Below are 24,229 nucleotides of genomic sequence, written 5' to 3' on the forward strand. Positions count from 1 at the left end.
CCCAATTTCCCCAATCTCTCTTCATAGGACAGTCCCACCATCCTGGGAACAAGTCTGGTGAATCTTCGTTGCACTCCCTCTATGGCAATAATATCCTTCCTAAGGTAAGGGGACCAAAACTGCACACGCTACTCCCAAGTGCGGTGTAACCAAGGTTCTGTACAATTGAAGCAAGACTTCACTACTGCTGTACTCAAATCCTCTTGCGATAAAGGCTAACATACCATTTGCCTTTCTAATTGCTTGCGGTACCTGCATGTTTGCTTTCAGTGACTTATTGACAAGGACACCCAGGTCCTTTTGTACATCTACACTTTCTAATCTCTTAGCATTTAAGAAACACTGCACATCTGTTCCTCCTACCAAAGTGGATAACCTCACATTTTTCCACATTATATTCCATCTGCCCCATTCTTGCCCACTCAGTAAGTCTTTCCAAATCCCCTTGAAGCTGCTTTGCATCTTCCTCACAACACACGTTCCCACCTAGTTTTGTGTCATCCGCGAACTTGGAAATACTATGTTTGGTCCCCACATCCAAATCATTGATATATATTGTGAACAGCTGGGATCCAAGCACTGATCCCTCCGGTATCCCACTCGTCACAGCCTGCCAACATGAGAATGACCCATTTATTCCTACTCTCTGCTTTCTGCCTCTTAACCAATCCTCACTCCATGCCAGTATATTACGTCATATCCCATGTGCTTTAATTTTGCTAACCAATTGCCTGTGGGGGACTTTATCAAGAGCCTTCTGAAAATCCAAGTATACCACGTCCACTGACTCCCCTTTAGCAATTCTGTTATAACGTCGTCTTAAAAACTCCAACAGGTTCGTCAAACATGATTTTCCATTCATAAATTCATATTGACTATGCCCGTTCAGATCATTATTATCCAAGTGTCCATTTATCACATCCTTTAGAATAGATTTGTGCATTTTCCCAACAACTGATATCAGGCTAACAGGTTTGTAATTCCCTGTTTTCTCTGTCCCTCCCTCCCTTAAATAGTAGGATGACATTTGTGACCTTCCAATCTTCAGAAACCTCTTCGGAATCTATAAAATGTTGGAAGATGATCACCAACGCATCCACACTCTCCATAGCTACCTCTCAACATTCTTGGATGTAGAATATCAGGTTCTTGGGATGTATCAGCCTTCAGCCCCATTAATTTCTCCAGTACAACCTTCTTACTAATACTAACTTCCTTCAATCCCTCATTCCCCCTAATCCCTTGGATCTTTAATTCTGAGAGATTTCTTGTATCTTCCTCAGTGAAGACAGACACAAAGTAATCATTTAGCTTCTCTGCCATTTCTCTATTCCCTATTATAAATTCTCCTGACTCTGCCTGCAATGGACCCACATTTGTCTTAGCCAAACATTTCCTTTTTAGGTACCTGTAGAAGCTTTTAGAGTTTGTTTTGATATTTTTTGCCAGCTTTTTGCCAGAATATTCTATTCTCCCTTTCTTTATCAGTTTCTTGGTTCTCTTTTGTTGTGTTCTAAAATCCTCCCAATCCTCAGGTTTACCACTATTTCTGGCAACTTTATAGGTCTTTTAATTTTATACAATCCTGAACTTCCTTTGTTGTCCACGGTTGACTGTCCTTTTGGGGTTTTTGTGCTTTGAAGGAATGTATAGTTGCTGTAAACTAGGCAATATTCCTTTAAAGACTATCATTGCCTATGTGCTGTCATACCTTTTAATGTATTTTCCCATTCCGCCTCAGCCAATTTGCCCCTCCATACCTTCATAATTTCATTTGTTCAAATTTAACACCCTGGCTTCAGATTGAGACTTTCAAACATAATGTAAAATTCTATCATATTATGATCACTCATCCTTAAAGGTTCTTTTACAACAAGATTATTAATTAGCCCTTTTTCATTACATAATACTAGATCTAAAATAGCCTGTTCTCTCGTCGGCTCCTCAACATACTGCTCTAGAAAACCATCTCTAACACACTCTAGAAACTCATCCTCCACGGCATTAGTGCTCATTAGGTTAACCTAGTCTATATGCAGATTGAAGTCACCCATGATTACTGTATTACCCATGCTACATGCTTCTCTAATCTGATTAATACCATGCCCCACACTACCACTACAGTTTGGTAGCCTATAAACAACTCTTAACAATGTTTGCTGCCCCTTGCTGTTTCTTAGCTCCATCCAAATAGATTCCATATTTTGTTCTTCTGATCCGAGATCCTCCCTTACTAACGTACAGATCCCATCCCTTGTTATCAGCGCAACACCACCTCCTTTTCCTTTTTGCCTGTCCTTCCTAAATGTTGAATATCCTTGAATATTCAGTTTCCATTATGGCAATTAGATCATACCCATTTATCTCTATTTGGGCCCTTAAATCTTGTTGCAAATGCTGCGTGCATTTAGGTAGAGTGTCCTTAACCTTGTCGTCTTGACATTCTGCATTCTAAGCCTAGTTGATGCTTGCCTTTGTTTTGCCTGCCTTCTAATGTCACTTGTACTTTTCTACTTCCTGCTACTTCCAATTTGAGCTACCCCTCATGTTCCCATCTCCCTGACAAGCTAGTTTAAACCCTCCCCAACAGCACTAGCAAATCTCCCTGCGAGGATAATAGTTCCGGTTCTATTAAGGTGTAGCCCGTTCATCTTGTACAGGTCCCATCTGCCCCAGAACAGGACCCAATGCCTCAGAAATCTGATGCCATCCCACCGACACTAATTCTCCAGCCATGTGTTCAACCGATCAATTCTTCTATTCCTATGCTCACTTACACGTGGCACTAGGAGTATTCCTGAGATTACTGCTTTTGAGGTCCTGCTTTTTAATTTCCTTCCTAATTCCCTAAAATCTGCTTTCAGGACCTCATCCGTCTTCCTACCTATGTCATTGGTACCAATGTGGACTACGACCTCTGGCTGTTCACCTTCACCTTTCCCCAGAAGAATGTCCTGCAGCCACTCTGTGACATCCATAACCCTGGCACCAGGGAGGCAACACACCATACTGGAGTCACGTTTACTGCCACAGAAATGCCTGTCTGATCCCTCTGATCTTTCTTCCCTCCTGTGCAGCTGAGCCATCTGTGGTGCCACAGACTTTGATGTGGCTGCACCTCCCCCCACCCCCCCCCCCCCCCCCAACCCCCAGGAACCATCGCTCTCACCAGTATCCAAAATGGAAAACCGAATAGCAAGGAAAATAGACTCGGGACTCCTGTATTGCCTGCCTGGTTCTCTTAGACTGACTGGCGGTCACCCATTCCCTTTCTGCCCGCATGCTGCTAACCTGTGATGTGACCACCTCCCTAAACATGCTATGCACGTAGTCCTCTGCCTCGCGGATGCACATCAGTGAATCCAGTCACCGCTCGAGTTCTGAAACCCGGAGCTCAAGCTTCTGCAGCCGGTGATACTTCCTGCAGATGTGTTCGCCTAGGATGCGTGGTGTGTCCATGACTTCTCACATACCGCAGGGTGTATGTTCCACTTGGCCAAGCTGACCTACCATACCATAACTTTAAAAACTTTTTGTTACAATGAGAAGTAAAATAACTTACCAATCAACTTTTTCCCCTGTACCGAAGAGAGAGGCAGCTACTGAAGGCTGAAAAAAGGTAGAAGAAAGAAAGGAGCCCCTCCCTCATGCACCAAACTCTCACTGTACGCTCTCTGTACTCAAATTTATTTTCTTAATTTATGTTCCCCTCCTTACCGAACTCCCTCAATTACCAAACTCCCTTAACACTCTGTGCCCTCCAGCAGCACTGAGTCCCCTGAATTTATACTCTGAAAACAATGCTGTGTCAGCTCTGCTACAGCTTAGAAACCAGTTTTAAGCTAGCTACCTAATTAACTAGCTACAGCTATTCTCAGAATGAGAGTATACCCCTGTTTAAAACTGCAAGAAACCTAACTTACCTCTTAACTGAAACAGGAATTTCAATTAATTGTTAGATGTAAAGTACAGAAGCAAGGAAGTTATGGTGGGCCTTTATAAAACACTGGTTCAGTCTCACCTGGCATATTACGTCCAATTCTGGACAGCGCACTTTAGGAAGGATGTGAAGGCATTGGAGGGGGTGCAGAAAATATTTATGAGAATGGTTCCTGGGATGAAGGACTCCAGTTACAAAGATAGATTGGAGAAGCTGGGGCTGCTGTCTTTAGAAAAGAGAAGTTTGAGAGGAGATTTGATAGGTGTTCAAAATCATGAGTATAGACAGATCAGATGGGGGGAACTTGGTCCCATTGGCAGAAGGATCAAGAACCAGATTTAAGCTGATTGGCAAGACAACTGAAGGCAACATGAGGAAAACTTTTATGCAGCGAGTGCTTGGGGTCTGAAATGCATTGCCTGATTGAATCTGCCTCCACCACACAATCGTGACTTTCAAAAGAGAATTGGATAATTATCTGGATAAAAAATTTGCAGAGCCAGGGGGAAAAGGCAGGGGAGTGGGACTAGCTGGGCAGCTCTTGCAGAGAGCCAGCACAGGTATGACAGGTGGAATGGCCTCCTGTGCTGTAACCATTCTATGATTTACGACTGGATGTGGCAGGACTGCAGAACTTTGATCAGATCTGTTGCTTGTGGAATCGCTTAGCTCTGGCTAGAGCTTGCTGCTGCTGTTTAGCATGAATATAGTCCTGTTTTGTAGCTTTGCAAGGTTGGCACCTCATTTTTATATGTACCTGGTGCTACTCCTGGCATTTTCTTCTCATCTCCTCATTGAACTTGGGTTTGTCCCTTGGCTTGATAGTAATTGTGGAATGAGGGTACAGGTTGTGGTGGAATACAATTCTGATGGCCCACATTATTTTGTGGATGCCTAATTTTGAGCTGCTGGATCTTTTCTGAATCTGCCCCATTTAGCACAGTGGTAGAGCCACACAACACAATGGAGGATGTCCTCAGTGTGGAGATGGGACTTTGTTTTCACAGGTCTGTATACCACTGTGCCACAACCTCTTGTGGGTCTGTATTGCTGTTGGAAAAGGATATACCCAGGGATGGTGACTGGTTATAATTTTTAAGTATGACTATGTCAGGCTGTTGTTTGACTAGAGTGTGGGATAGCTCATGCAGTTATTGCTGCTGGATGACTCCACCAGAGTGATTGAACTCATTGGCCCTCTGAGGGGATTTAAACGTTTGATTGCATTGCATCTCTCTCAGCAGAACTGGATACTATAGTTGTTCCTAGCATCCATTGTTAGGGTGATATTGATGGAAAATTCCACATGATGTGTCTCAGTTGTTATTTCCTAATTTGTGCCTGTGTGTGTCTCGGCTTCCAAATACTTCCATTGAAAAATACTTCTGGTTTCAAAATGCGTGACATCCTCCTGCACAGGTCCACACCAGATTTCCGACCACATTATAAATGTTAAAGCAATGGCTACCGTGAGGAAAATGCTCACCTTGTTTTTTTTAAATCAACTTTTTTTTTTCTTTGCAGTGGGTAAAAATTGAAAAGGAATGGGGAAGACCCTAGCTGAATTTTGATTGATACATGGAGGCCTAATTCCTCCAATCTTCTGTCTCCGGTCCCCTCTTTTTCTGGCAACAACATTGACAAACACATTCATTTTTAGTGTCTAGCTTATATTAATTCTCACGTTCGGTGTAAATAAAATAACTGGCAAGCTATTGATTTTTAAAATTCTAAATTCTGTACTGTTTTTGATTTTGAAATGTAACTTTCTAACAACAGAATACAGTCTGAACCCATGGAAGGTTTACAGAAGTCCAGAATGTCTACGGAGCTAAACAAGTAGGTATTAAATCAGTGTGTCTCATCGCAACAAATGAACAGACCTTGGATAACCAACTTGGGACCATGGACTGCATTCAGTGCACTTTGTAAATTAACTGTCAGTCACCATAAACTGGTGCATTCTCCATGGCACAGTGTCTGCAGCTCGGCCCCCAGTTCAGTGACTGAACCAAAATTGCTCAAGCTGCAGATGTGTTTGCTCTGGATCACGCTAATGCCCAGGAGCGCCCTCATTCTGCAGTCGTAACACATCACCTGCCCTGTCGTCTATTGTGTGTTAATTTTACTTTTTTAAGTAATTTATAAATAATAAACCTTACTAATCTAATAAGCTTTACTACTGGTAAATCTTACTACTACTAATTCAATCTTACAATTACCGATAAATTACATGAGTTTTGAAAGATAAACAAGCAAAATACCAACCAATCACTTATCTGTTTCCCTGTGAACGCAACGGTCCACAGACTTGGCTAGCTGGGTTAAGGCTCCGGGTCTGCTCCCTCTTACACTTTTTGTTATTTTTCAACAGTGGCTACTAGGATTGTACTTTACTGCCTGAATTTATTTTTCTTAGATTCTCATCTTCAGGCAATCATCCTCTGCTACCTTATTATACTCCAGAAAGCCAATTGGTGAAGAGTTGAACTGGAGCCAACTTTACATACTTTTATAAGCATTTGTTTACAGACTTGTATGTCACAAGAAAGCACCTCCTAACCCCACAGCCACAATTTCAGTCAATGTCTATTTATAGGGGTCAAATTTAATTCGTTGTGAATGTCCACCACCTGTATACAACTAAACACAGTTAACATACAGTTAGCACCTATTTTCAGAAGTGTAATACTATGCCCTTAAAGGTTGGGCTGGTTAAATACAGTTTTAGATTAGCTGAAGAGTGGTGCATTGCACTTTGTTATAATTCAGATCACTGTAAAAGACAAAGCTGAAACATTTGCTACTATCTTCAGCCAGAAGGGTCGAGTGGATGATCCATCTTGGCCCCATCCTGTAATCCCCAGCATCATAGATGCCAGTCTTCAGCCAATTCGATTCACTCCACATGATATCAAGAAATGGCTAAAGGCACTGGATACAGTAAAGATTTTGGGTCCTGACAACGCAGCTGTAGTACAAAAGACTTGTGCTCCAGAACCAGCTGCGCATCTAGCCAAGCTGTTCCAGTACAGTTACAACACTGGTATCTACTTGACAATGTGCACAATTGCCCAGGTATTACCTGTCCATAGAACGCAGGACAAATCCAATTCGGCCGATTACTGCCCCATCAGTCTACTGTCAAATCATCAGCAGAGTGATGGAAGGTGTCGTCAACAGTGCTATCAAGCGGCACTTACTCAGCAGTAATTGCTCACCGATGCTTAGTTGGGGTTCTGCCAGGGCCACTCAGCTCCTGACCTCATTAAAGCCTTGGTCCAAAATGGACAAAAGAGTTGAATTCCAGAGGTGAGGTACGATTAACTGGCTCTTGACATCTAGGCAGCATTTGACCGAGTATGGCATCAAGGAGCTTGAGTAAAATTGAAGTCCATGGGAATCCGGGGGATAACATCTTCACTGGTTGGAGCAATATCTAGCACAAAGGAAGATGGTTGTGGTTGCTGGTAGCCAATCATCTCAGCCCAAGGATATCGCTGCAGGAGTTCCTCAGGGTAGAGTCATAGGCTGAACCATCTTCTTCATCTGCTTCATCAGTGACCTTACATCATAAGGTAAGAAGTGGGGATGTTTGCAGATGATTGCGCAATGTTCAGTATGATTCACAACTCTTCAGATACTGAGGCAGTCTGTGCCCGTATGCAGCAAAACCTGGACAACATTCAGGCTTGGGCTAAGTGGCAAGTAACATTCGTGCCACACAAGTGCCAGGCAATGACCATCTCAAACTAGAGAGAATTGAATATCTTCCCTTTGCGTTCAACAACATTACCATTGCTGAGTCCCCCACCAATATCAAAGAGAACAAAGAACAGTACAGCACAGGAACAGGCCATTCGGCCCTCCAAGCCTGCGCCGATCTTGATGCCTGTCTAAACTAAAACCTTCTGCACTTCCGGGGACTGTATCCCTCTATTCCCATCCTATTCATGTATTATCCTGGAGGTTATCATTGACCAGAAACAACTGGAGCAGCCACCTAAATACTGTGGCTACAAGAGCACTCAGAGGGTTGGGAATTCTGTGGTGAGTAATTCACCTCCTGCCTCCCCAAAGCCTGTCCACCATCTACAAGGCACAAGTCAGGAGTGTGATGGATTATTTTCTGCTTGCCTGGATGGGTGCAGCTCCAACAATACTCTAAGCTCAACACCATCCAAAGTAGCCCGTTTGATCAGCACCCTGTCCACCACCTTAAATGTTCATTTGTTCCTCCGCCAGCGCACAGTGGTAGCACTGTGTACCATTTACAAGATGCACTGCAGCAACTCGCCAAGGTTCTTTTGACACAACTTTCCGAAGCCCAGACTTGCAACCTCTACCACTAAGAACAAGGGCAGCAAATGCGTGGGAACACTGCCACCTTCCAGTTCCTCTTCAAGTCACACACCATCCTGACTTGGAACTATATCGCTGTTCCTTCTCTGTCACTGGGTCACAGTGCTGGAACTCCCTCCCTAACAGCATGGTGCATGTACCTTCACCACATGGACTGCAGTGGCTCAAGAAGGCAGTTCACCACCACCTTCTCGAGAGCAATTAGGGATGGGGAATAAATGCTCGCCTTGCCAATGATACTCTCATCACAGCGAATTAAAAATAAATGTTCCTGTCCTTTATAAAGAAGAGTATCCTCAGACTTATCATGGGCAATGCTACAGGAGATCTGTTGGTTATGCAGTGGGCCCACCTGCAGGTTTGGAACTCCAGTTTGGTCCTATCTGCTGTTAACTGACTGAACAGCAAGTATGGGTCCATGACTTTCAGGTTTTGATATTGTCTATGCAGCTACTGCTGTTTTGCACCCAATGATACATATCCAAACCAGCACATATTTTGACACATTGTTTTTAACTCCTGACTTCAAGTGCTTTGAATATTAATTACATAGAATGTGCAGTACAGAAACAGGCATTCAAATCAGCTAGTCCATGCCAGTGTTTATGCTCCACACAAGCCTTTTTGCACCCCTCTTCATCTCACCCTATCAACATAAGAACTAGGAGCAGGAGTAGGCAATTCAACCCCTAGAGCCTGCTCCACCATTCAACACGATCATGGCTGATCTCATCTCGACCTCAACTACACTTTCCTGCAAACTTGTTTAGTTTGCTTACCCACTGTTTTTTTTCATGTATGCACTTGCTGCTGTTCAATATTCAGTCTGTTAACACCTATTCTGTACTAATGCTTTGTCTTTCAACACACCACTAACATATTGTTTGCCTTTGTTCCATGACCTTTTGGTCAGCTATGTGACCTTGTCCAATCTGCACCTTCTCCTTTCTTATCTCTTGCCCCACCCCCGCCTCACTTGCTTATAACCTGTGACATTTTTAATATTTGTCAGTTCCGAAGAAGGGTCACTGACCCGAAACGTTAACTCTGCTTCTTTCCACAGATGCTGCCAGACCTGCTGAGTGGTTCCAGCATTTCTTGTTTTTATTTCAGATTTCCAGCATCCGCAGTATTTTGCTTTTATACTTTCCTGCCCGTTCTCCATAACCCTTCAACCCATTACTAATTAAAAATCTATTTATCTCCTCAAATTTATTCAATGTCCCGGCATCCACTGCACTCTGGGATAGTGAATTCCACAGATTCACGCCCCTTTGAGAGAAGTAATTTCTCCGTCCCTGTTTTAAATCTGCTACCCCTTATCCTAAAACTATGACCTCTCGTTCTAGATTGCCCCACAAGAGGAACCATCCTCTCTACGTCTACTTTGTCAATCCCCTTAATCATCTTGTATACCTCAATTAGATCTCCTCTCATTCTTCTAAACTCTAGAGAGTAAAGGCCTAAACTGCTCAATCTCTCTTCATAAGACAAGCCCCTCATCTCTGGAATCAATCTAGTGAACCTCCTCTGAACTGCCTCCAATGCAACTACGTCCCTCCTCAAGGGGACCAAAACTGTACTCAATACTCCAAGTGCGGTCTCACTAATGCCTTGTACAGTTGCAGCAACACTTCCCTACTTTTATATTTTATTCCTTTAGCAATAAATGCCAAAATTCCATTTGCCTTCTTTATTACGTGCTGTATCTGCAAACTAGTTTTCTGCGATTCATGCACGAGGACACCCAAGTTTCTCTCCATTTAGATGATAATTTGCCTTTCTGTTCTTCCGACCAAAGTGGATAACCTCACACGTATCCATGTTAAACTCCCATCTGCCAAATTTTGGCTCATTCACCTAACTATCCATATCCATTTGTAAATTTCTTATTTCTTTATTGCAACTTACTATCCCACCTATTTTAGTATCATTTGCAAATTTGGCTATAGTACCTGCATCCGAGTCATTAATATAGATTGTAAATAGTTGGGGCCCGAGGACCAAACCCTGTGGCACCCCACTAGTTACATCTTGCCAATCAGAAAAAGACCCATATATCCCGACTCCGTTTTCTGTTGGTTAGCCAATCCTCTATCCAAGCTAATAAATTGCCCCTAACCCCATGTGATCTTACCTTGTGTATTCACCTTTTGAGTGGCACCTTATCAAATGCCTTCTGGAAGTCCAGATATACTGCATTTACAGGATCCCATCTCCTATTCCTTTCTCCTTTGTGTGTTCATACAGTTTCTCTTTAAATGCCTTGGCTATTTGCCTCAACTACTGCTTGTGGCATTAGGTTCCACAATCTGGACAAAGAATCCTGAATTCCTTGTTGGATTTATTAGTGACTAAATTCTAACGTATAATCCCTAGTTTTGGTCACCAGGAACATTTAATTTTGGCACAGCTTTTTATCGTGTATGAATAGCCTACACTGCATGCTGCTTCTGTCAAACTGACTGGCCTCTGTGCAGTATGGGAATGGTGCACGACTACTACTTGTATTTAAGGAACTGTACAGTTACTGTCCCAGAGACTTTTTTTTTCTTTTTCTCTGTTCCCCTTTCAAGATACTAATAGGTCTAACTGAAGACATTAATTGGATAGGGACCAAGGAAATCTGAAAGTTGTTTGCCTCCAGAACAATCTGCACTTCTAAGTAATTTATTAGAAGCACTTGGAGTGTAACTGAGATGTGATGAGGTGCTATCTAAGTGCAAATCTGTGTTTTAAAGTGCTTTGCTGGTGTTTAAAATGTTTTTAGGTCCATTCAAGGGATAGGAGGTTGACTCCGAATAGTAGCTGTTTTGAGTTAATTGCGTATGTTGTCTTTCCATTTAGATCAAGAATGCCCACGTTTTACTGCATTTGGCCTTGTAAAAATTGCAGTTACTGCAACACCTTAGGTTCACAAAAATGTAGGAATTGTGGTGAACCAATGAGAGATGAAGAGCAGCCTCTGTATTTGGAAGGTATGTGTGTTGGATTCTCCAAAGCAAGTTGAAGTAAATAGGGTACTGGGCTGTATTCATAGGACTATTAATTACAAAATAAAACTTTTTTTGTCCTTGGTAAGGCCTCATTTAGAATAACGCATCCAGTTTTGGTCCCCTTGCATGGTGGGCGACGTTGAGGTTTTGAAAAAGGTTCAGAGGAGAGCTATAAGATTGATTCCCAGTTTAAAACACCATGGCTACCCAGCTAGGCTTAGAGTTGGGTCTATATCTGAGAGGTGTAGACTCCGGACAATTTGCATGAGAGTTGTAAAATACTGAAGGGACAAGATTGTGTACACGTTGATAAATTCAGTTAAATAGGTTTGGTGGTCATGCGTATAAATTACATAATAGGTTAGAAGTTAGGCGATTCTTTTCCTAGTGAATAGTACACCATTTGGAACAAGTTATGGGCTTGTGCAGTGAGTGCTGATTCACTGCATGACTTCAGGAGAGAGCTGGACCAGTTCCTGCTTCAGGTAGAGATCACATCATATAAGAGGTAGGTACCAAATAATACAAATCTTGATTGATGTGGTCTCCTGGACTAGTTCTGATTGCCTAGTATGTTGGCTACTTTTCCTTCCAATGTGCAGTAAGTACACTTATCTACATTGAATTTCATCTGGCATTGTTTGGCCGATTTATATATTTTGTTCAACTGGTCCTTCAATTTCTGACCTGCCTCCTCTGATTCCACTCCCCTTCTTAGTTTGGTCATCTGAAAATTTGACCAATAGAGTTTCTGAATGTAGTTTATATAAATTAGAAACAGTAGTGGGACATACCCATGTAGTCCTATCTTGCCCAAAACAATACAGATCCTCCAGCAAGTACCTGCTGTTTTCTTTCCTTAGGCCAATTTCTTCTTCCCAAGATTTATCCTGAATCCCCACAGCTTTAAGAATGATGAATGGCCTTTGTATGAAACATTGAACCATTAAAAGAAAATCTAAGTAGATGTCATAGAATTTTGCACAGTCAGCTTGAGTTATCACTTCCACAAAGAAGTTGAGTTTGGTTGGGCAGACTTTCCCCCTCTAAACCCATGGTGATTGTGTACTAAGTTATTACTGTATGGGTAATGTGTATTGCTGATCAATTTCACTATTATTTCCCCATTTAATTTTGTTACTTTGGGGTATCCTTGCAGAGAAAGAGGCTGTCAGAGTCCATGCCTCCATTCACAAAGGATCTATAGGTATTTAGTTGTAATGAGTGAAATATTAGTCAGTTTGACATTACATTAAGCCAAAGTAAAGTGATGTGATGGATCTCACTCGAGTTGGAGACAATAACTTGCATGTTGTGGCCTTAACTCCACTTTCCTGCCTACCCCCCATAACGTTTGACTCTCTTTGAGCTTTGCCATGGCTGACACTCAAGTACGATTGTGACAGCTGATTAAGAGCCACTCTCGCCATTGGGCCCTTTAAAACAGTTTAAAAGCTGTTGAGTTTTCTATTATCTCATGAGTGATCTGTTCCAAATCATTTAACTTGCTGTGTTTGAGTGACTATTAATCATAGGGGGTAATTTTATGGTGTTCCCCGTGGCGGGTTTGGAGGCACAGAGAGCATGTAATCAGGTGGGGGGAGGGGGGGACTCCACCATCTTGCCCTCTTCGCCGGAATCAAGTCTGGGGAGGAAAGGCCTGTGAGCGGCCTTCCCGCCTGCCGTGAATTGAGGCTCAAGTGGACAATAAAGCCCAATTAAGGACCTCATGCCGCCGCGATTAGCTGAGCGGCAGACAGGTCTGTCGCCGCACAGGGAGCACGGCAAGAAAAACCATTGCAGATTGCTTACCGGCTGAGGGTGGTGGGGCGGTCCCTCATTAAAAGGCACTTAGTGCCTGAACAAGGGACCCGGCAACGGGAACGGGTGGCCCCGTTGAGAGCCAACCCCTGCCCTTGCTGCCGACCATGCCCCCCCCCCCACCCCATATCCCCCTCCCCTGTGACCCCCTACCCCGCAAGACCCCTCCCACCCTGACTTACATGTGGCTTGGGTCCAACGCCGCTTCTTGCCCTCGGGTGGTTGCTCCACTGGCAGCAGCCACTGCCTTCCCGGTGGCACTGCTCAGTTAGAGCTGCCAGCTTCTGATTGTCCAGCAGCTCTGAGGGCAGGACTTCTATTGCTGGGGTCCTTTCCCCAGGAAGGCCCACCACTGTCCAGTTAAGCGCACGTGATTCGGCGGACCTCCCAAAGAAGGGGCGACGTGGGGTTCTCGGCACTGCTTTTGCTGGAGGTCGAGACCACTGTTGCCTGGATAAAATTCCAGCCATAAAGTCATTGCAGCACAGAAGGAGGCTCTTTGGCCCACCGAGTCTGTGTGGGTGCTGTCCTACAGTTTGGCTTATTTGTTTTCTTGCCCAGTAGGGTTTCTGAACTCCTTCCGTATAGTTTGCTTCCAGTGACCTAACAAATAGTCAAAATGTTAACCAAAATGAACAAGAAGTAAAATCTGCATATTTTGTTCTTTGTAACTTTTTAAATGATTCATTTTGGAAGGTCGAATTTGAATGCGGAATACAGGCTTAAAGACAGGATTCTTGGTAGCGTGGAGGAACAGAGGGATCTTGGGGTCCATGTCCATAGATCGCTCAAAGTTGCCACCCAAGTTGATAGGGTTGTTAAGAAGGCGTATGGTGTGTTGGCTTTCATTAACAGGGGGATTGAGTTTAAGAGCCGCGAGGTTATGCTGCAGCTCTATAAGGCCCTGGTTCGACCACACTTGGAATATTGTGTTCAGTTCTGGTCGCCTCATTATAGGAAGGATGTGGAAGCTTTAGAGCGGGTGCAGAGGAGATTTACCAGGATGCTGCCTGGACTGGAGGGCATGTCCTACGAAGAAAGATTGAGGGAGCTAGGGCTTTTCTCATTGGAGCGAAGAAGGATGAGAGGTGACTTGATAGAGGGGTACAAGATGATGAGAGGCATAGATAGAGTGGATAGCCAGAGACTTTTTCCCAGGGTGGAAAGGGCTATCACCAGGGGACATAATTTTAAGGTGATTGGTGGAAGGTTTCGGGGAGATGTCAGAGGTAGGTTCTTTACACAGACAGTGGTGGGTGCATGGAATGCGCTGCCAGCGGTGGTGGTAGAAGCAGATACATTAGGGGCATTGAAGCGACTCTTGGATAGGTACATGGATGATAGTAGAATGAAAGGTAGGTAGTTAGTTTGATCTTAGAGTAGGTTAAAGGTTCGGCACAACATCGTGGGCCGAAGGGCCTGTACTGTGCTGTAATGTTCTATGCTGTGCTGAATACTTGAACTTCAGCCAGATAAACCACCAATAAGTTTTTTTGCTGGTCTTCTCAACTAACTCTAAAGATTTCATTATTTTGAATTTTCTTCTCTATATAATCATTTTTTCTCTGAATTTGATTTTAACCTTGTTCTCTGAAATTGCTGATTGTAATAAAGGTGCCCAAGAGTCAGGGTTCTGGTACAGTGGAAAGGTAATGAGGTCAGTAGAGTTTTTGCACATTGTGAAACAAGGAAGAGTAACTGGGCATCAACTGACAGTATTGACCTAGTCAAGTCTTCTCTTCGTTTTTTTTTACTTCTCTGCACTCTTGAAGGTGCCGATGTATTCTGGGGCTACAGTTCTGCAAGTCCTCGGGATCTCCAAAGTAGCCACATTTATTATGTGAATCTATGCAGCGTAAGCAGGCTTTTCGATTGGTAGAGGGTGTGATATAACAGTCAAGCCTGAACCTGTTTTCACTCAACATCCACATGTATACTTTTCAGCTGTGATAATCAGCTACAACCCTGGCAATTTTTTTCTCTGCCAAAGCCCAGGGCACTAGGATCCACACAGTGCATCAACTGCTGTCCTCGTTCTGATCAATTAACTTAGTGTAGATTGGGGATTAATGCAGTGACCTTGTGATCTGTATAGGTACTGAGTACTGCCATTGCCCATTAGACCACAAGAGGGAGAATTTTATGGAGTTGTTTCATATTAATTGCACTAATTGTTACAAATTTTATAGATAAGAATATGCTTCTTGCGCACAACCAGAGAATCCTTGCATCTTATTCATGTGCTGGAAAAAGGTGCCCGTGCTTCAGATCTGTTGGTAGTCCTAATTCTGTAAGTTGGAAAACAAATGAAGATGCTACTTCTGATAAAGCTATTAAACAGCTGTTTGGCTCTGGAATGAAACCTCACACCCTTGGTAGGGGATTAAGGACGCGAAAAGGTGAAGACATCGTTGAGGCAAAATGTCAGCTTTCAAATACTTTGGAGTTGGCATATGAAACCAGCTCCCTTCATGGATGTTCAGGTATTGAGGATCTGGCAAAAGGAGCTGGTCTACTGCCAGCTCTTGAGCAAGAAAAGCACAGCCACAAATTGGTGTTGGTGAAAGAGTATGGAAATGAATCAAACCTATCTTTGGACTCAGAGTTTGAGATGTACAGGAAACTGACTGAAATGACCTTACAGCAAGCTGCTAGTGACTTTTACTCTCCTGAAAACAGAAAAACTTTACATCAGTGCATTCCTGGATATAAGGATTCTGGAACATTTGATCTAGAACCATTTCCTGATTATTACAGCATGAACAGCACTGAAAGCCACAGTTTTACTGACTTGGCTGATTATTTGGGCTGTAGAGAGGGTTTTCCTGAAACACAGACTCCACCAGCATATCCAGATGCTCAGAATCCTGCAGAATCCGATCAATTATCTCCTTGCTGTCCTCCAGCTGAAGAAATAGATGAGACCTCGTTTATTTCTGCCGTCACTTCAACACAGAGGTCATTTGTACACAAGAGCAATGAGAGAGCTACTTGCGAATGTGCAAAAAGGCCAGCTGGAGCACACCTTGTCGAATCTACTGGGATCCCAGAGGGAAGTTTTGAGCCAGTAATCAATGACAGCAACACTGTAAGTCCTAATGGGAGCAATTTAAAACAAGTAGATGGTGCACATAACAGTGACCTTCAGACTGAAGTATTGTTGGACAGTGCTAATCTAAGTGGACAGTGCTTCCCTTATCAAATAGAAGAATTTGCCAGTGACCAATCGGCTTGTAGTACATCAACAGACATTGAAAGTGAAAATCAAGTACTATTGGTGCCACATGATGTGATGGGTACTGTGATTTCTACTAATGCCATTTCAAAAGATGACGACTCATCACAGATCCAAGCAAAGCAAAACAGCAATGCAGTGTCCACATGTGAAAGTCCAGATCATCTGGGATGGGGGAAGTCTTGTGAACTGAATGCAGTTAGCTGTGAAATTTCAGGCAATTCAGATCGGCTGAAGTTCTTTGACGATTCATTTGTGTCTGCTGCTGGTGATAGCATTATTGCAAGTGAAACAGCGGCAGAAAGTTACTGTGATGTGACTGGCCAAGTGTATGATACCTTTGGACCATTAGAGATAACTCAAGGCAATAAATGTATCAACTATGTGACCCAGACATCAGACTTGACAGCTTCTGGAGGTGGTCCTTCAGTCGAAGGAACTTATACTGATACCCAGCTGAAATATGACAGCTGTTTCAACAAAGGCAAAAAAAGTTTAATTATCAAGGTGGACCAGTATGTTGATGCTTGTACTGATTTCAGGGCTGATTTCACCATAGACAAAGACACTACAGCTATGATTCCTGTTGTTGACCGAGCTGACAACACAGATATAACTTTGATGAGCAAAAATAGACCAACTCTGGGTCAAAATAAAACGTATGGAAGTGTTGCTTGTAATACTAAGTGGTCCATTGTTAGATCCACTGTGAAACAGCAAAGCACCCAGACAGCTAAGGTCACCACAGAGGAGAAGTGCATCAATACTGTCTTGCAGACAACTGATTTTAATATGCATACAAAGGTATGATTTTATTTTAATCAACTCTATGTTTGCTTTTATGTTATACTCTATAGTTAAAGTTAAGATGTAACTGGTGAAATTGAAATGCATATCCCTTTTGAGAGTTTTTAGCTGGAAGGCATGTAAAAATGAATGAATAAGCTTGCATTTTTCCAGTGCCCTTCACATTCTTAGGATGTCCCACAGCACTTCACAGTCAATGAGGAAGTTTTGAAATGTAGTCACTGTTGTAATGTTTTATTGTGTAATTTAATATCGTTTTAGTTTTAGTTTAGAGATACAGCAATGAAACAGGCCCTTCGGCCCATCGAGTCTGTGCTGACCATCAACCACCCATTTATACTAATCCTACACTAATCCCATATTCCTACCACATCCCCACCTGTCCCTATATTTTCCCTACCACCTACCTATACTAGGGGCAATTTCTAATGGCCAATTTACCTATCAACCTGCAAGTCTTTGGCATGTGGGAGGAAACCGGAGCACCCGGAGGAAACCCACGCAGACACAGGGAGAACTTGCAAACTCCACACAGGCAGTACCCGGAATTGAACCCGGGTTGCTGGAGCTCTGAGGCTGCGGTGCTAACCACTGCGCCACTGTGCCGCCCGGGTTTCTAAGGGTGCAATAAATTTAGCATCATTGTGAAGTGATTTCCTAAACTTGTATGTAAATCTGACATTCGGGCCTCACTTGAGTAAAGTGGAGCTAGACCAAGAACATGTAGCCTCACTGTTTCTCTGTAGAATCAGGTTGGGCTGTGGTTTAAACTGACCTGAACACTATAACTGTAGCATTGGTGTGAAGCAAAAACACTTTACATCTTCTGCTTAAACAGGGCATTCTGCACTGCCAAATAATCTGTGAATTTGCAGCTTTCAAAATTTAAAGCTTTCATTCAGTTTGCCCTTTAAGCAGAAGTAGCATCTAGTTTCAAATGGCTAAAGTAACCTGTGGAAGCCAGGTTAAGGTTAGCAAAGTAACAACCCACAAGTTCAGAGTTAGTTTGATGTCTGGTTCAACATTGATCGGTCCCCAATCGGTGAAAAATATTGGTTAACCTGTATAGTGCAAAATATTGGGGAACTTGCACTGCTGGAGATACTGTTTCTCGGATGAAACATTAAATCAAGTCCACATCTGCTCTCTTGCACAGTCGTAAAAGATTCCATGGTACTATTCAAAGAAGGCCAGGAGAGTTCTCTTGTTACATAAGTTGTTTGGGACATCATAAGATCATGAAAGGTGCTGATCCATAGTAACAACCTGGCGAGCCTCCTCTGTACCTTTTTTTTTAAGGCCTTTATATCTTTGCTGAAGTGTGGTGTCCAGTTTTTTCCACAGTGGTTACTGATAGGTAGGACTCGGCTGGAGCAAACAGATATGAGAGTTGGAAAAGTTAGGACTATTCTTCAACAGCAAAGCTTAAGAGGTGCTCTATAGAGGTTTTTAAGATGAGAGATTTTGATAGAGTAAATAGAGAAAAAACTAATCCCTCTGGCAAGTGGTTCAATAATCAGAGGTCTTAACCATCTATTTTTTAGAATCATAACTTCATCTGTCTTATCTTAATATTGGAAGAAATTTTCTGTTTTGTATATTTAGCTATATTTATCTCTGATCCTCTTTTCACGTCTGATAGTCTTTTGAAGCAGATCCAACATTTTATATATTTCCTCTGTGTTTGTCCCTCTTTTTTTCCCTGTAGGCTTTTATTGCTAATTTATTTTTTCTGTCGAACTTAGTTTGCTTAATTTACATTAATATTTCTTTGTGTCAGGCAGGCCCCCTCCTGCCAAGAATGAGGCACATTAATTTTGCCACATGGACATTAAATTTCAAATTGCTGCTGGGAAAAAGAGAAGGCCTGTGACAAGGGGTTGCCAGGCCCCTGGCTAGAAAGACATTTTTGCATAGTAACAGACAGTGCCTGTAGACAAAGGAGCTATTCCCTGCTCCAATTCAATCCACAAACAGACGTCAGACCAGTTAATCACATGATAACTGGCTGTTTCAGAGTTTGAACTGAGAGTTTTGAATTGGAGAGACAGTGTTTGAACTGGCAGAAAGCTGAATGCTCCTAGATGAGAAGAACTCTCCTGGCTGGCTCGCCACAGCCTCTCCTGCCTGTCTGTCTAATCCCATCTCTTTCTCACGGAACTCCAAAACCCACTGAAGACACATGAACCCCAAGAGAGAAAAGTCTCCTACAGTGAACGAGGTTTAAGAAGAATACTGGGCCCCAACGAAAAGTAAAAACTGCCTACAATCAAGGACTCTACAGTGAGCTCGAAGAACCGTAACAACAACTCTTCAGATATTGCCTCAAACCTTTACACTTTATTTTTTCTTCTATTTTCTGTCTCTATTTGCATGTGTGTATCGCATATGCATGCTAGCGCCATGTATCCGTAGGCATCAACTGAATTCGAGTTTAAGTTTAATAAATTTCACTTTTCTTCTTTAAACCTGAGAAAACCTGTCATGCTGGTTTCTTTGCCTTATAATTGGAAAGCAGTGAACAAAGATTCACCAAGGGGGAGCTAACAACACAGGGTTTAATTTTAAACACACCATTACAATAAGACCAGGTGATGGCACAAAGGGAACCTTAGACTTCTTTCTCGCCTGGCCGTAACACTTGGTCATATATTTTTCTTGCATTTTCAACATTACAATTTCAAACTTAAATTGTTTTCCCCCTTAGCATTATTTTCGTACCTTTTTCCAGTTTTATGAATGGCACAAGGGATGCTAGGAGGCTCCGAGTTCTTCCCTCATTGCTTTGAACTTTGCCTCTTTCCTGGTTCTTCCTGGTGCTGATTGTCAGAGAATGTTAAATTGAAACACAGTGTTCCCTGCCCTCGGGTTCAATTATTATTAACGGCTGCCGTCCAAATACAGAATGAGAGAGGCCGTTTGATTTAACAAGCCTATTCTTTCCACAGGCTATTTTCTCTGCATTCTTATACCTACCCAAATACCCCAGACAAGGTTCTGTGTAGTTTCTGCTCCTCCTCCCTGGCAAATCAATTCTATTTCCATAAATGAGAACAGAAAATGCTGGAAATACTCTAGATCAAGCAGCATCTGCAAAGAGAAAGAGTTAACAGAATTTTACCAGCCCCATGGCAGTGGGAATGGAGGTGAGGGGCCAGTAAAACAGCGTGGGCCCACGTTGGGCCAGATCCCTGAAAACATCCTGCCGCCAACCAGTTTTGAGATGTGGACGACGTGTTGGATCAGTGGCAGACACATTGGTGACGGAAAGCTAATTATGGTCATTAAACAGCCAATAGTCAGGTATTTCATACCTCCTTCAGTTTTATGAATGGCACATGGGATGCATGGTGGCTGAGTCTTGCTTCCTGAAAGAAGGTGAGATCTGAGTGGCAGTTAAGTTATGGAGGGAACTGGCAGCCATTCTGTAAAGCTATCTGCAGGCGATGTCTTGAAGCAACGCTATCAACCTTGGAGGCACTGCAGACGGTGGGGCCAAAGTAATGTGCAGTTTGTGGAAGGGTATCTCCCAGGTCCACAGTAGCCATTGGAGGCAGGGAAAGGTTCTTGAGAGGCTCATTGCAGTGGAGGCTTCATTTCGCGATGGGGTCAATGCTTTCAGACTTTGATTCTTCCAGTGAGGAGGAGAGTGGCACAGAGATAGGAATGCGGCCACATGGAGTGGCTGTGCAGCAGCCGGTGGAACTCCAGTGGGTTGAGGAAGCTGTTATGTTTTCTTCTCCATGTGCTTACTGACAAATAAACCAACCACACATAAGGAATTGGTTAATACACAGATATGTAGGTTCATTGTTAAGGAGTTTAAGAATTGGTAGCAGCATTACAAAGTAGGAAAAATTGTACACGTGCCTGATCTGATTGCTCTCACAGTAGACTGAGACAGAGTCTGAGTCACATGATACATTGCATCATTTCCCTTCTGGTAATGTATGCAGTGTTACAACCAGGTTAGTAAGGTGTCTAGGGGTCCCTCTCAGCCTTCACCTGGTCTTACCGTAACACAGTTTTATTTTAAACATACCGTGTTTTTAGCTCTTTCTTGGTGAATCCTTGTTCACCGCTTTTCAATTATAAGGCAAAGAAACCAGTACAGACAGGTTTTCTTAGGTTTAAAGAAAAGAAGGTTGAAATTTATTAAACTTGAACTTTAAACTCTAATTCAATTAATGCCTACGGATGCACGACAGGCCCATGCTAGCATGCATACGTGATACACACATGCAGATAGAGACAGAAAAGAGCGGAAGAGAAATAAAATAGAAAAGTTTGAGGCAGTATCTGAAGAGTTCTTGTTACAGTTCTTCAAGCTCACTGTAGAATCCTTGATTGTAGGTAGGCCTTGCTTTTCATTGGGGCCCAGTATTCTTCTTAAACCTTTTCACGGTTGGAGACTTTTCTCTCTTGGGGTTCATGTGTCTTCATTGAATTCGGAGGCTTGTGAGAAAGAGATAGGAGCAGACAGGAGAGATCTTCTCAGTCCAGGAGCAAAACAGGCACTCTCTGTTCAAACTCTCTGTGGCTAGGTCAAAAAACCCTGGAACAGCCAGTTGGTGACTAGACCAGCTGGTCCAACCGGTCCTGGCCCCTGTGGATTGCGTCACCCCAGCAGACCCTGGAATGCGCTTCCCCACCCCCTCACTGTCCGATGATCAACATCCATTGTGGGTTGAATGCATCAGGGAATGGTCCTTTTGTCTACGCAGGCATCGTCTGTTAGTATGCAAATGTTTGTTTTTTCCAGCCATGGCTGATCTGTTCAAGTAATTTTCTCTCTCCAGCAACAGTTTAAAAATCAATGTTCATATGACAAAATCAATGTACCTCATTCTTGGCAGGTGGGGGCCTGCATGACAACAGAAAACATAACCACACCCACTTACAGGTGTTCCACAACATCCCTCTTTTTTTTCCTAAAATAAACAGCTCCCCCTTAAAAATAATCATATTTAGAATGCATGGAAATAGTTGCACATTAGTGTTACGAGTTAAGAAACTCATAAACTTAAGTCCTTGAAGTGCAATGGCGGTCTCCTTATACACCTCAACTTATTGACTGTAATGTTAGCTTGAGGTTGTTGAATCTTCTGTCAGTGGTCTGTGGGAGTGTCACGCTTGGACGTTGCTTTGGATCTTGCCTTGAATATTGTCCTGGATGCAATGGAGTTACATGGTGGTTGAGGATTAGGTACTTCCCTGATTTGCCCTCTGTTCTGTATCACCGTGGCACCATTGGGTGTGATGACCTCGTACAACCTCGGCTCCGGACAGATCCTTGTCACTTCAGCTGGTTGCCATTCCCTTCCATGGGGTACTGAATTCAAACCTATTGTCCTACCTTTAAACTTGACAACTCTTTGCCGGCATTCTTGTCATGTACATTTTTCATCCTCCCCTGTTTTTTTCAAAAATTCTTGTCTTGCTTCTGGAAGGGTAGATCGATGAAGACTAGGTAGATTCGTTGCACTGGTTTGGCAAACATGAGTTCTGCTGATGATGGGATGGTTGCACTTAGAGGTGTTACCCAAGGTGTAGCATTGCAATGTATAGGTCTTTGGTCTGTCTGCATTTCAGAACTAAAGATTGCACCGTATAAACCATTCTTTCGGAAATGCCGTTAGATCTGGGCTAGTGCGGAGATGAAGTAAAATGATCTATTCCCCACTTCTCTCGTATGTCCCGGAATGGCTTACCAGCAAACTGAGGCCTGTTATGAGATAACCTCCCTGGATGCCCCAAATACACTGAAAATAGCACTTAGCGTGTGTACTACAGTTATGCTTGACGTATTGTGCAATTGACGGATGATAGGATACTTGGAAAAATAATCAGTGACAGCTAAAATTATCCTCATGGACGTGGAAGAGGTCAGAAATAATCTTGGCCCAAGAATGGGTAGGAACTTCATGTGGTAGAAGTGGTTCCTTGTGCTGATTTGGCATATTTTCCTGACATGCCTCACTCTTAACTGTAACTTCAGTGTCATCATTCATAGTTGGCCAAGAGACTGTTTCTCTTGCTAGCCTCCTTGTACGATCTCTGCCCATGGGTGACTGATGAAGTTGCTGTAGTATGTCACATCTCAGTGTTTCCAGTATGATGACCTATTTTCCCTTGAAGATGATTCCTTGGGGTATGCGTAGCTCATCCCAATAAGCCCAAACTCTGTAATCCTGAATGGATTTTGCCCTCCTTTGATAGTTTTCCAGAGTTCCTGCAGTGTTGAATCTTTCACTGACTCCACCTGTAGATGTGGACACTTCTGTTGTGCGAAAGTTCAATGTGTAGAACATCTTCAATTTTAATGTCAGGCAGCTCGACCTATAGATCTATGGTCATATCTGCGATCTTCGCTGGATTGAATAGTCTGATGAGCGTATCGGATGTAACCATCATGTTACCAGGTTTATACCGAACCCCTCAGTCGTAATTGTATCTTTGCTAGCAGACATTGCTGCCTCAGCGGTGCACTAGTCAATGGGTTCCCCCAAATCAGCTGGAGCGGTTTGTGGTCGGTCTCTACCACACATCTCTTCCCTAATAGGTAGGTGTGAAAACACACAATTCCAAATACCAAGGCTAATTTTTCCCTTTCGATGTTCGAATAATTGAACTGAACCATAGAAAAGTTATGGCACAGGAGGAAGCCATTCAGCCCATTGTGTCTGTGCCAGCCGAAAAAACTAGTCGTCCAATCTAATCCCACCTTCCAGCACTTGGTCCATAGCCTTGCAGAATACAGCACTTCAGGTGCAGGTCCAGGTACTTTTTAAAAGAATTGAGGGTTTCTGCCTCCACCACTGTTCCTGGCAGTGACTTCCAGACACTCACCACCCTCTGGGTGAAAACGTTTTTCCTCATGTACCCTCTAATCCTTCTATCAATTACCTTAAATCTGTGCCCCCTGGTAATTGACCTCTCCGCTAGGCGAAGCAGGTCCTTCCTGTCTGTCTAGGCCCCTCATAATTTTGTACACCTCAATTAAGTCACCCCTCAGCCTCCTCTGTTCTAAGGAAAACAGCCCTATCCTATCCAATCTTTCCTCATAAC

At 43.1% G+C, this 24,229-nt stretch overlaps 1 protein-coding gene across 6 annotated transcripts in view; it reads left to right on the plus strand.

The window, feature by feature from the left end:
• The window catches only part of rbm44 (RNA binding motif protein 44), a 187,293-nt gene that overhangs the window by 26,990 nt on the left and 136,074 nt on the right, over positions 1 to 24,229 (plus strand). The window contains exon 1 of one of the 6 annotated variants that reach the window (XM_068034666.1): positions 17,095 to 17,158. The exons of the other annotated variants lie outside the window; for them this stretch is intronic. Coding sequence (XP_067890767.1) covers positions 17,147 to 17,158 — 12 coding nt within the window. The 5' untranslated portion in view covers positions 17,095 to 17,146. Of the gene's footprint in view, positions 1 to 17,094; positions 17,159 to 24,229 lie in introns of those variants that run through there. 6 annotated transcript variants of the gene reach the window in all.

This window comes from Heterodontus francisci, chromosome 7 (genome assembly GCF_036365525.1).
Source record: "Heterodontus francisci isolate sHetFra1 chromosome 7, sHetFra1.hap1, whole genome shotgun sequence".
NCBI classification, from domain to species: Eukaryota; Metazoa; Chordata; class Chondrichthyes; order Heterodontiformes; family Heterodontidae; genus Heterodontus; species Heterodontus francisci.